This window comes from Corvus brachyrhynchos, unplaced genomic scaffold (genome assembly GCF_000691975.1).
Source record: "Corvus brachyrhynchos isolate BGI_N302 unplaced genomic scaffold, ASM69197v1 scaffold45, whole genome shotgun sequence".
NCBI lineage: Eukaryota > Metazoa > Chordata > Aves > Passeriformes > Corvidae > Corvus > Corvus brachyrhynchos.
Genome location: NW_008238361.1, coordinates 392,093 through 405,910, shown reverse-complemented (window position 1 = coordinate 405,910; position 13,818 = coordinate 392,093). Strand labels below are relative to the sequence as shown.

At 41.2% G+C, this 13,818-nt stretch overlaps 1 protein-coding gene across 5 annotated transcripts in view; it reads right to left on the bottom strand.

Annotated features, from left to right (window-relative positions):
• The window catches only part of CCDC148 (coiled-coil domain containing 148), a 42,937-nt gene that overhangs the window by 23,591 nt on the left and 5,528 nt on the right, over positions 1-13,818 (bottom strand). For 3 of the 5 annotated variants that reach the window (XR_001862504.1, XM_017736080.1, XM_017736082.1), the window contains exons 3-9: positions 13,121-13,224; positions 12,447-12,529; positions 12,129-12,292; positions 11,778-11,873; positions 11,505-11,686; positions 3,848-3,986; positions 1,559-1,765 (exon numbers count right to left, since the gene is read on the bottom strand). Coding sequence is in view for 4 of the 5 variants with exons in the window: in XM_017736080.1 (XP_017591569.1) it covers positions 1,559-1,765; positions 3,848-3,986; positions 11,505-11,686; positions 11,778-11,873; positions 12,129-12,292; positions 12,447-12,529; positions 13,121-13,224 (975 nt within the window). In the remaining variant the exon portion in view is untranslated. The remainder of the gene's footprint in view (positions 1-1,558; positions 1,766-3,847; positions 3,987-11,504; positions 11,687-11,777; positions 11,874-12,128; positions 12,293-12,446; positions 12,530-13,120; positions 13,225-13,818) is intronic. The other 2 variants (XM_017736081.1, XM_017736083.1) reach the window with 2 other exon arrangements.

The following is a 13,818-nucleotide window of genomic DNA, read 5'->3' as shown; positions in this document are numbered from 1 at the left end:
CATCTTACAGATCCCTGTTGGGATGGGTTTTCCCTGTGTAAATTAGCTCACTGATATATATAATATAATATTAATGGATAGAATAAAAGGGACTGAGTTCCCTTTTATTTGCCAGCAGCTGCTTTCCATGTCCAACACTCTGTAGCTGTAAAGTTCAGAAGTGTGGAAAGAAAAATCTGTAAAATGAACTATAACTGGGCAAACTATGAGTTTTCAAATGCATATCCCCATCAAACCAAAACAGAAGCCATGGATACGCTGAGAATCATTTCTCTGAAAATGAGTGAGCTCTGTGCCCAATCTCAGTTTCCGTCTTCCAGCCCTTTCAGTTGTGGAGCTGATCAAAACAAGGTCACAATGATATCCTTCTTTAATGAAAGAAATGTTCCTTTTTCATTCCTCTTTTCTGGGGAACAGGTGAGTTGGTTTTGTTCAAACATTCAACATTTTAACAGAGATCCCTTTGAAGGCCACCCTTGAAAAGTGTCGTTCTAATAGGTTTAAGTTTCAAACAGTTCCTGGAAACAGGAGGTCAGAATCCAAAAAACTTTCAGACACTGTTCAGTGCATCTGTGAGAATCTTAAACTATGTGGAAACAACAAAGTACTCCAAAATCAGCTTGTTACTTCTTGTGCAGAAGAAAAATAAAAGAAACAAAGGAAAAAAAAGTGACTCAAATTCAAAGTTCTGGAATAACTGGCCCTTCTATCTCTGGTTATGCAGATAAGATATACACAGGCATTCCAGAAAGGAAGGCCTAGGTAAAAAATCACCAAACATCCCCTCAACTCCACAGAACCACTCCTTCCTGCCCCTGGCTCAAGGGAAGGCTGACACAGGAGTCAGAACAGGGTACTCCCCACTTAGTCATGCCCAGACAGTTTCTAACCCTAAACTGTTTAGATTCAAACCTTCCTATGCCAGACAGTTCCAGAACACAAGACAGAAGGGCTTTTGTGTTATTGCTAACTAAAAACTAGATCAACATCAAAATCCTGCCTCACAGAACAGGTTTTACTGTGCCTTCCTTCTTGTAGAAAACCTAAATCAAGTGTTTAGTATTTCACTGAAAAGTGAGGGCTCAGCAGAGAGAATATCAGTAAAGTGAGAATAACACATCATGCATGCTCTCAGATGTTCATCTCTGTGCAACTCAAAAATCACAGAGAGCAGTTTAAACAAATCTTAACATGCCTCTCATGCCCAGAAATGGGATTCCTCCTACAAACACCTTAGGCATGAACATCACAACATCTTCCTCTTGTGTCCAAGCCTCCTCCCACTTTATTCTATTCACTTACCAAAACCACACAGGTATTTTTATCTTTTTTTACTTCTTTTCACAGTAAATCAGAATATTGTGAACCTTCTATAACAAGGGCAAACAAGTTATGGGATCCATTGTTTCAGGTCTTAGAAAGCATTCTTAAAAATAAACAGAAGGGCAGACAGATATCCATTATTTATCTGAAAACAGGTTAGTGTTAATCTAAAGAACTTCATTTTGAATGTATCTGTTAGATACAGATTTGGTGATGGATTTATAACCAAACGTACCTTTGCTTTCAGATCAGCACAGATCTCCAGCTGCTTTTGCCTGGAATCAGCCAGCACCACTTCTGCCTCATGAGCAGCAGCAGCTTCAGCAGCAGTCGCCACTGCCCTAAGGACAAAGGCTTTCCTGGCCTGAGCCCAGTTTAACAGCAAGACTCTGCGCTGATTCCTAATGGAATGGCAATGATCCCAAGCCTTCTCATGAACAACCTGAAAGAGGAAAGCATTTCAGAAAGGCTTAAAAACTATTCATTAATAAAATTAAAATTCTAGACATTTTTGCAAACCTCGCATATAATTGATTGAGTTACTGTATCACCAATATTCCCATGGAATCCACAGCACAGGGCCAGTGCACTCTGCCAGGTGCCAGGGCTGCCACCGTCTCCCAGAGTCCTGGGCAGTGACACCCCTCCAGCATGGCCCTCTCTGCCAGCACCACAGCATCCTCCTGGCCCACTGCTCTTTGTTCAGCTATGCTTTTGCAAAGGGAATAAATGAAATGCAATGGTCCCTCTCTATCCTGAAGGACACAGCATATAAGTAGGTCCTTCCAATACGTCTCCAGAGATATCAAGCACTTCCAGCAAGATGAGGCTTTTCCTAGCAAATTCTGATCTGCAGAGAAACAGGGCACCAATAACAGCAATTGCACAGAAGCAGTACAGGGGGGAATCAGCTTCACTTCTTCCTAGCAGGAAATTTGGAAGTAGAATCTTAGTTTGCCAAGCAGCACAGTGCTACCATCAGTGTCAGCACCTAGCAAAAACGGGGAGGGTTTAATCCGAAATCCGCTTGCTTTGGCCTAATTCAGTGAGGTTCATGAGGATATTCAAGGTTCAAGACTTTGATGGAAGCAGTATCAGGAAAGGCTGCAGAGAATGAGGCAGTAGAGTCTTGAACCTGTCTTATATCCCCAAAATATATAGGGATGAACAAGATTCTAGAGATGGCTGGCTGCTCACAGCTGTCAAGGGGACCATTCCAGACGCTAATTCCAGGCTTCTGGCAGGGGAGCAGGGGATGCTGACTCACCTGCTGCCTGACTCACAGATATTCCTATCAGCTTGTGGCTGGCTGAAGGTGCACCTCGAGCTTCCCTGTGTCCAAACCACAGGCACTCTGCCTCAGCAGCTCCCACTGCCCAGGCTGCTGACCCAGACTCACAGGCTCCTGAGCCAAGACACTCCTAAGCAAGGCAGGGGCTGGAGAGTTTGCTCTTCCAAACACAGACCTCTCAGACGAGCTGCTCTGGGATCAGGAGCTGAGTGCCTGTCCACTGACCACCGTGCACAGAGGGAAGGAAGCCAGGAAGGCTCTTGGGCTGGTGTTCCAATGTGACACACATGTTTTAAGAATAGATTCTTAGCAGTGTTTTAACATTTCCATAGTTGTCATGCTAATACACATCCCAAGAGACATCAGTTCGATGTAGAATTAGGAGTTTTAAATTTAGTGGTTTTAAATTTTAAATGAACTTTCAAAGAAGCAGGGAGACCCATTAATAGTGGCTGTGCTTAAAACATACCTCCATTGTCCAAAGCTTGTGTCTATTCAGCCCTATTCAGTCCAAGGAAAAATTTCTGAAATCCACAAGAACTTTATCTTTAGTGAAACTCTGGCTAATTATCAGTATCACTTCACTGTCACTCCTTTGCACTAGACACTCCTCAAACACAGGGAAGTAGATGGTCTAAAAATACAGAGATAAAAAAAGCCTCCTACTTTCCTTATGACATCCTGAAGTGTTCTAGCCTTGAAATGGGTTTCTCAATTAGCTGCTATGTGCTTATTCACTGTGGAGTGCAAGAGGAATCAGCAATCAATTTGAAAGGCATTATGTATATAAAAATAGCCTCTCCCTTAGAGCGGGAGATAACTTTCCACTCTTCCTGCTACATATGTGCCATGGAACAATTAAAATAACTATTCCTAGACAGTGCCACAAGGCTGTATATCCTCATGAAAAATAAAAACACCAAGAGAACCAGAGTGGCATAACATAGCTATAAAATTGTACAGCAGAAGCAATGCTAACAAATTATTTTTGTGAGTTTGGCTGTAAGACTATGTGGGACTATAAAATCTGCCCAGGACTTGTTTTGAAGAGACTGTAGGTTTTTAAATTCCTGCATTTTGAGCCAGGGATGTTTCTTCTTTACTGTGCAGAATAACATTTATAATTAAGACATTTTAAAATGAAAAAACTTCAATAAACATTCTTTAATACAACTGTTCACTACATAGTTTAAGAACTTGTATAATTGAATGAATATGTAAATCAACACTGACCAGCTCCTGCCTGGATTTGTGGGGAAGATATCTCTGCAGCATATCCAGGTACAAAGTCCTCCTCCTCTGAAGATCACTTGGGTACTGATTGATAACAGTCTGGAAAACCCACTGATCTTCTTCCTTCCAGTCACTGCTCCTACAGGAATGCAAAACAATCTGTCCCAGTATAACTTAAACACTGAAAAGGAGGAGTTTGGTTCTGGACAGCCCAGCCTTGAGTGGACTCACAGTCCTGATGCTGTAAACTGGATGTTGGGTCAGAGGTGACAAAATCAGATTTAATGAAATAAAGCAAACACACATTGCTTTGCTGATATGACACTTATTGTATCATCATTTGAGTGAATTGTCCTGTATCTAATCTGGCTTTTTATTGGGGAATGTCACTGTGTTTCTCAAACATGCCACATTAATGGATAATCAGTGACCCCACAGGGAAAATACAAAAATGGAAACAAGGAAAAAGGAACAAGATGATCAGACTCTACCACTGAGCACTAAATAAATGATCAAAAGGGAATGAATGAAGTGACAATCCTTGCACGCAGTTAAATGAGGATCTAGTTTACCAAACTTCTAATAGCCATAAACTCATCAGCAAGGTATAAGATTCACCGATTTTAGAATCGGAGCTGTAGTAATCAGCCTGCATGCATCTGTCTCAGACAAAGAGAGCAGCAAGAAGTAACATCCATCTAAAACAGTACCAGGGGTGGTGATGCAGATTTTACCCTCAGTCTGAACTCTTGGCCCTGAAGGGATTAATGTCAGGCTGTCATTGTCAGCATTAACATCCAAGCAGCAACACTGAGTCAGACCAAAAGGTCTCTCTAGCCCAGTGACCTGGTTTCAGAAGTGACTAAGAGCCCAGGGATAATTAAAAGAAGGTAATCATGAGACTCTATCCACCCCCCCCCCCCCAAATTCCTGTTGCCTCCAGCTGCTGCAGTTCCTGGGCTCCCCAGGCCAGCAGCACTGCCTCGATATTCCACAGCACTGCATCCAGTGAGGTGTTGGAATGGCCTTATCCTTATGCAGGCAGAAAGAACAGGTACTTCAAAATGGGAATTTTTGTGAGAAGCTCACATGTAATTAATATTAAACTAGACTCATGAGGTAGCATTATCTCTGAAGAGAAAACAGTAAACATTAGTATTAAGAAATTATTTGCTGTAACCCATTTTAACACAACTTGTCTGTAGAACATTGTGCAGTGAACCTGCGGTGCATTTTCCCCCCTGACAGCACTCGAGACACTGAGGGGGACATGGGAAACACCCCCACACCCCTCAGCTTTATAGAGGGAAAACTTTGCCTACAAACACATCTAAGAATGCAAAGACAACATTGCATTTTAACAAACCATTTCTAAGCAACATCCTGTCAGGCAAGAGACCCAATCTCTCCATGACATGCGTTTCACTTTCCTCCCTCCTGGCCCTTTCCCTGCTGCCTGTTTTGCCAGGAAGCTGCCCCAAATTTGGACAGAGGCCCTCTTATCTTCACCTACCTAAGGCATTCATTTTACTTTCTTCAGGCAGAATAGTGGGGTTGTGTGTTTACCCATATGGCCTTAGAAGGAATTAACCCTCACCCATCTTTCTGGAAACAGAAGATCTCTCCTTTATGCTTCAATTCTTTTTCCTCTGATTTCATAAAAAAAAAAAAAGAATCTTAGCTTACTATACCATTTTCAGCAAAGAATCATTATTCCTGGATCAGAATGGTGGCAACTGAATGCTAACCAAATACAAGGAAACACTCAAATTACTATTCTCTGGTACAAACACCTTGCTTCTGGCACTCTATGTGTACTTTTTCTGGTTTGATTTTTTTTCCCCCCTCTTTGAACACATGTTAAAAGTTACCCTTGTCTTTTATGTAAAGAGCATCACAATGAGGATGGGCCGGTGAGGAGAGATCACGTGCAATGCACTCCAATAACACTATCATGGCCATTAGTGCTACAAACACATCAAAATAGAGAGCTCTGCAGTAACAATGTGTGTATTGTGCACAGAGATTCCAGGCACAAAAACGGGTTTTATGAGAAAATAAGAATCCCTAACTCTAACCTGGGCTCTCACATAGTGCTTTTGAGTAGTTGATGTGATTATATACGGAGCAAAATGAAAGTGACACATAGAAAGTGGACTTCAAAAGAGACAGAAGTGCCCACAGGCAGCAGATCCTGGCACTGGACAGAGAGCACACACTGACACTTTACCCTCTGCTTTGCACCAAGAGAAGGTTCACAGTCTGCATTTGCTGACAGCGCTGGAACAACTCACAAAACAGAGTCAACAAACCCCAGGATTAAACAGCAATCCAGTTTCTGGTGAAGAGAGCCCCCAGCAGCCCCATCACAGCTGGCACTGCCTGCGGTGCCACCCCACACCTTAGCGGGCAGCCCAGGGACCTCCCCACCCACCCCACCCCACCACTGGGCTTCGAGCCCTGGCTGTATGGGGCTGCGTCACAGTGCAGCAGCACCGGCTCCAACAGAACGCTCCCGACCACGAGTGCACACACAGGGGCAGGACTAGCAATGCAACAGTGATGAACCTGACTTGAAGACTCAGCAGGAGCTAAAATGAATAAAGTTGTGGAAGGAAACAACCTTCCTGATACAAGCTTCCATGAGACAGGAAAATAAGTGAAACTTTCTCTTCCTTTGAACTGTATGAAATATCCGACAAACTATTTCTAGGAGCTAGGAATTTGCTACTAAGCCCAGTCCTCATGAAAAGAAATGGAAGCAGCCTCAAAACAAGGGAGAGCACCAATCCTGCTCCTGCAAAAATTTCATTTGCAGCAACTGACAACTACCAAGCAAAGGCTGGAGACAACCTAGCGAGTGAAATTACGTGAGCCACAGCAGAACAGCAGTGAAAATGTTTCTTTCTATATGTTGAATTTCCCAGACAAACAAGGAATATAAATATCTGAGCTGGGTGGGTTTCATTCACTAAAGCAAAAGCAGTGCCCCAGAAGGAAAAGGGGGCTAAGGAATCCTTCAAAGAGGGAATGGTGCTGTAACATCCCATAACCCTCACACTGCAGGCCTGGAACAGCAGGCACAGCTCCCAGAGACAGTCCCTGAGCTTGGTCACTGAGGTGGTATTGGAAAGATGTGCTATTTCTGCAGCATTTACTGCCCCTAACAATAATGTCCAGCAACTGGTGCTCAGGAATTAATGTTTTAAACTTCTCCCTTTTCTCTAGAGGCAGCTTTTCTATGAAATCAGTTTGGTTTTTAATTTTAGAATCTCTGTGTCATGATTTGATATTCTAAAGCACAGGTTTCCTGAAGAATGAACAAATTTATTATTCTTTTCTCTGATTTCAATCTCTTTCACTGCAACTGCTCCTACTGATCTGACCTAAGTGAGTACCAAAATATTTTTTTTTCTTTAGGTAACACCTAGAATTCTTGTCTTTCCAGCCCCACCACTTCATTCATTTGTTTATGAGAAGAATCACCCAAAAAACCCTTGTGGCCCTCCCTTGGAGAGAGTACCAGGGGTTAGGGTTTTCTTGGTTTTGGGTTGGATCACTATCTCTTGTAATTTCTGAAAGAAATCAATAATCCTCCTCTGTGAGTCCCGACACACCTCAGTATGGTGACATCTGAATATATCACTTTAGTGACAGTAGCGAGACAGTTCTAAGAGCTGAGATATGGTTTTGTAACATTTTACCTTGGATATTTCTGCCCATGCAGGTTGGTGAACAAATAAAGGTCTTCTGCCTACAAAGATGAGCAAGGCAGAGTAAGATATATCTTAGGGAGCATTACACCATGAACTTGAGAGCAGGGAACAGCAGAGACACTGCAGCCCCATGGCCAGTCTGGCCACCTCCTCTGCCTCCAGCACATGGGGCAGATGCACCTCTGTCAAGTTCCCTCCAATTTATATTCCTCTAACGGGCAGCTAACCATGAATCTGTGCACTGCTCACAACAAGAAGGAGAAATTTTTGTGGAAGATCCTTCGGGAAGCAATCAGCTGGAGCGGGAGCTACAAGTAGTTTATTGTAAGTGGGGACAAACTGACTGCCAATGCCTTGGTTTGTCAGCTGTGCCAAAATTTGTCAGCTGTGCTGAGATTTTGTCAGCTGCTCGTAGACAAATAGTGAAAAAAAGAAAAAACCAGCATGACCCAGCCCAGCATATTCATAGTCACCAGACACATGGAGAATTTCAACATATCCTGCTGAGTGAATCTGAGATGTCACCTCACACTTCTGTAAAATTCCAGAAAGGAACATCTCATTTAAAACAAGTCTGAAAATTGCCAACACATTTGACATGAATATTTAAGGTATTATCAGGTTTCTACAGTGTCAAGATATTGACAAACATTTGCCAGGCTGAATGCATGACCCAGATTTTAAATGTAGTGCTTGCTTTCCTTGTATGCAGCATTGTACCAGAGCACAGCACAATCTTTATTTTGTTTCAGAGCTGAAACACAGCAATTGTCTTATATGCAACAGCCCTGAGGCAGCTGCTTCCTTTGAAACAGATTTACCCAGCATTAATCCCTGGCTTTACACACTCTAAAGAATACAAACAACTCCGAGGGGAAGCTCCCTGTCCCCGCTGTAATCCCCACAGATCCCTTGCAATAGCAGCGGGTACCGGCACCGCTGTCGCGGTGGATCTGCAGACACACACTGTGCCACAATGCCTCCGAGTGAGACATCAACCCCCTGCTATTAATTATGTCACTGCCCATTGTTGCACCAGAAACACCCCGGTAACAGGCCTGGGAAGAGGAGCTAAATTTACTCGACTCTGTCCTACTCTCCCATTCCTTTGAAAAGATGCTGCAGAGGATGCAGTGCTGAATCTGCTATATTCCATTCATCCTTCAGTGATTTAAATAATTCAGACATCCTTGGAAATTGGGGAAAAAATATAATAGTGCTTAGAGAATCATTATAACACACATCAGTCCAAGTCCACAATTTGTGGGATAGCTCAGGACCTGGGTGTTTCCCAAACACAAAAATTTGTGTTTTAGCAACAGCAGAAGAAATTAGATTATAAAATATTATAATCTAATTGTAATTATAATGTATAAGGCTTGAAAAAAAACCCCAAGCTCTTCTTCAATTTTTAAAAGCAATGACTACTGCAATGTGCATTCTAGTGGGATTGAAAATCACATAGAATAGACCAGACCAGAATATTACCTTATTCTAAATTTTCTTTTTTGAACATTCTATGTACATTTTCCAAATTCTCTGTTCCAGACAGTCCAAACTGTTAAAAAATGGGATAGGCAATGCCAGAGTAGTACTAACTGAAGGCTTCTTTACCGTACATTCAACATATGATGAGAGAAGAAGTGAAGTGGCCAAGTGATCCAGCTGAAGCAACCAAGTTATTGTGTTATCATAGAACCATGTACTACTGAGCAACTTCTCAAGTCACAAAAATGAGAAAAAAAATGTATTGCAGAAGGATGTTTGGTCTCTCCAGGTACAGAGCAATGACAGTGACTGCAAAGGCTTCATTAAGGCTGTCTTAATCAGTAGAGCACAGGGGATACACACCAAGGTCAAGGAGCTGTCACTCCATTTCTGACAGCATTATCTGTGTCAGTGGGATCACAGTTAGCATGATGAATTCTAGAATACTTCAATCACAAGGCTGCATCTTTGCAAACTCATAGAATAACTCCATGCAAATTAGCCAATATAAATGTAAGAAGTGAGCTGAGTCTTTTACAAACCCATATATTGGAAGGAAGCAATGCTACAAGAACAAAGTCTTTCTTTTTTTTAAAATTGAAAATTCGTTTTTAATGCTGCTGTGGATAAACTCATAGGAACATAAATGAGCAATACATTAAAGAATTGGAGACTAGAAGGCAAACAAAAATCCCCAAGGTCTAGTTTTAAATAAAATGCCTGAGATAATTACTGATGGTCCATTTCCAGTTCTCAGTACTGGCACTCTCTGGCCCAAACTGGGTACATGGCCCTATACCTCTTACAGCCCTCAGCAGATTCCTACCCTACCACCAGCATGTTCTCCAGCTTCATCCACTGTGTTTTTCCCACCTAGAGATCACAACCTCCTTCCTTCAAAGTGCCTCACACATGTGTTCAAGCTACAACTGAAATTCTTTCCCTTGCAAACATGGCATTTTATCTTTAAGTCCCAATATTATTTAATTATCAGTGCAAAATTAGCTCCAGACCTAAACTCACACCTGGCCTATGATCAGTGAAAATACTACAGCAGATTTTTCAACCATTTTCAGAGATTATGTTGTCTATACCGACATTTGTCTATTATTCAGGAGCACATATGCTGTGTGAGTCAGGGATTTTAAGTTAGGAATTTTCACCAAGACTGTGTTGATCATAAACTTTGACAAAATTTTGATTAAAACCACTAGAAAGACCTTGTACATATTTAGTGATTTAACATTTGTCACAGGTTTTCTCATTGAGGTTGTTAAAATTTCTTCTGTAAGAGAAACTGTAACAAAATATCAAAGAACAGCAAAAGAACTGCTTAAATTTGCCACTTGTGGCTTAATAAATGCTATAAATATGGGATAAATCAAAACAATTTTCAATAAGTATCGTGTTATAACAGCTAGGATGCTCCAGTAATAATATACAGGTTTCAGGTAACACAACAATAACATACAGAATATTTGTACAATTTGTACAAAAGATGAGTAGATCATGATATCCCTTTCTATGGCACCCAGCATCTTTAGCCTGTTTCAGCACACCAAACTAATTCAGCAGCAGGGACAGAACAAGTCCTGCACTTTATGTGTATATAGAAAACAGATTTGGAAGCAACATGCTATTGTTTCACCAAAGAAATTCGGGGACCTTCCTCTTCTCCCCAGTTTCTCCTGCCCAGGCTTCAAACCATTCCACTGGCCTCCCCTTTCTCAGTCTTTTGACAACCCAAAGCCATTCAAAGCCAGAGGAATATCAGGGGATGGCAAAAAGAAGTCAAAGGCCCTCCAATGTCTGCAACTCAGTATCTCCTGGACTCTAGACAGCTTCAGCAGAAAGGCTAAGCTTTATATTATTAATATATAGGTTTGTTACATTTCTAGATCTAGATTACAAATACCGTTCTTTCAATAAATATTTTCATTTACAGAAAAATTTCTCTTCCTTTCAGTTATCTGAATCAGAGCTATATACATCTTCTACATTTCTTTGTGATGACACTTACTGCAGTGATCCAAAATTTGTGAAAAGATTGGACCTTTTTATCTGCTTTATAGATAAAAGTGTTGGAGGTGTGTCTCAAAAAGACTGTACTTTTCTGTCATAATCTTGCTAGTGTAATTACCACAGAGAAGGAGTCATTTCCATTCCTGCAAGAGCATATGAAAAGGACATTTGATACACACCAGATTGTTGGTTCCTTAATCCACCAAACATGTTGCTTATTATTTCAGCTGAGAGCTCTTGCAAGGACAGGCTTCACTCTCAGCTGTGTAAACACCGACTGTCCAACCCCATGGCTGGGCGGTGCCTCCCCTGCTCTGCACAGAATAGAACAGATCGAGTGACAAAGCCAACTACAGCATCTACAGCTTACAAATCACATTACAGGTACACATTTCATCCCCAACAAAACACGTGCAGAGATGTGTCATTACCTAGATAAAGCTTCTAACTGCTGATCAATCTCCTGAAGCTTCGCCCGGTATCCACTGGCAAGCTCCTGGTACTCATCAATCACTAAGGTCTTCAAGTCAGGGTACGGGCATTCCAGAGACAGCAGCTCGGGAGGAACTTCAAGGAAAAGTCCATTCTTCTCTTCAGAAGAGTGCACTAATGCCTGCAATGAAGAAATGCTGCTCAGGACACTAGTCAGCATCATATTTGCCCCCTCAAGAAATTTCTACTTGAATTTACAAGGAAAAGCTTACATTTTCTTTATACTCTTCGAGTTCTCTTTCCAAAGCCAGACTTTCAAGGATAAGACCTTCCAAAATTGCCTTCTGCTGCTTCTTCATAAATTTGATCTGTTTCATGAAACATGTTACTGTTACTTCTTCCTCTTGTTACAATATGAAAACTCTTACTTAGAGACAGAGTCGGAGCTCCAGCCCTACACTGCTACACTTTTACAGATGTGAACAGATTTATGCCACGGTAAGAAGGAGGGTTTATGGCACACCCTGCATGTGAGTTATAGTCTGAAAATTCAACATAAAAATAAATCAAAACGCTAAAAATATGGTGATAATAAATTGTAAAAATTTAGTTAAAATACCAACCTGCTGTAACACTTCAACTGAATTGATCTTGGGTTTCTGACAAGATTCTTTTGAGAGGTAACGCTGCATTTTAGCCAGCTTGAGTTTCAAATCCTCCTTTAGCTGCCAGACAGGAACTAAAGCATTTGTTTGATAAGTGTCTCGCTCCTTGGACAATTTCTGCTCTGTATGAAACATAAAGCTTTCTCAAACACACACAAAATGTTACATAGCACTGTGCTCTGTAAATCTAAACCTGTCCAGGCAGGAACTTAAAAACCCAATCAATCAATCAAGATAATGTTGATTATAAAAAAAAAATTAATAAAAAATTCTTACCCAAGTCGCTCAAATAAAAAAAAAAGTTGTTCTTATGGCTTTCTTCATTAACAAAAGTCTTCATTTCTCCTTCTGCTTTTTGCCTGAAGGAAATGAACATGCATTTTGGAGAAGCTTTAATTTCTTATTCATTACATTTGCAAGAATGATGAGCCTCAAATACTCCAATAATTAAATAAAAAAGGGGTTTCTTTGCCTGGGTAGGTATGAAGTGAAGGACTTGGACACAAAGATGATAAAAGAAGCCACAAATGCTGTTGTTGACTACACAGGGTAATAGACAAGGGTACTATTAATGTCCCCTGTTGCAACTGTGAACTCAACATACACGTCTAGAGACGGACACCAAAGGAATTAAAAAGTATCTGAAGACTTTTGATACTCCTACAAAGGCCCAGGCTTTGGACGCCACAGATCAAGTGAACAGCTACGAGCCCAGCACTGAGAGGTTCCGCGAGCAACATCCACTGTTCTCCCTGCCCTTAGGTGAGCTCTTCATGTCACAGACCCCTCTCCATGTAGATCACAAACCTTCATTCCTCACACAAAAATACCTTCAGATCAGGTATTTTAATCTTTTTTCTTCATGTACCTTGAATCAAGTGTGCCAGCCCAGAAACTCTGGCTACTAAAGTCTCTTTAGTAATCACTCATTCAGATTCCTCAGCCCTTACCTGCTCTCACTCAGTCTTTTATGCTCTTGCCACCACACCTGACGATGCTGTTTCAGCAGCCTTCGCTCTTTGCTAGTTTTTGAAACTTGCTCTGTTTTTTTAATCTGCAGGGAAAATTAAAGCTTGTGTTTTGAACATATCCAACAGCTTTATCAAATGCCTTCACATGGCAACTTTTAAATACAGACTGATGAACCTAATAGCTTTTTTTTAAACTGTGTTTTTCTAAAGAAAAATGGGCTCAAATGTAACCGATTTCCATGAAATGAGTTTGTTGCTTTTCAAATCACAATTAATGAGAGGAGAAAGTGAAAAAAAATGCAGTCCATTTTCCTCTTTTCTTTCCCATCCCTATTTCCCTGGAGGTAAAGGTGGGAAAAGACTAGCAGGAGAACAAATAATATACTTTCTTACAGGTGGGAAGATGAAAGAATTAAAGTATGCCAAGAAAAAGAATTTCGAAAACATATCACTAAAAAAGAGTGTTTTTACAAAATCTACCCAATTACAGAGGCTCTCAAACTGTCTGAGGGCTTTCCAAAAATATTGCTTCACACTTCAGATAAAATAGGACTACCTGCTTTCGAAACAGATGGAGTTCCTGCTTAAACCAAAGGAAAGTCTGCCAGGGGAAGGTTGCTGAAGTGGCAGCCAGATGACTCTGTCCAGCCAACAATGAAGGAAAAAGGATCAGAAGC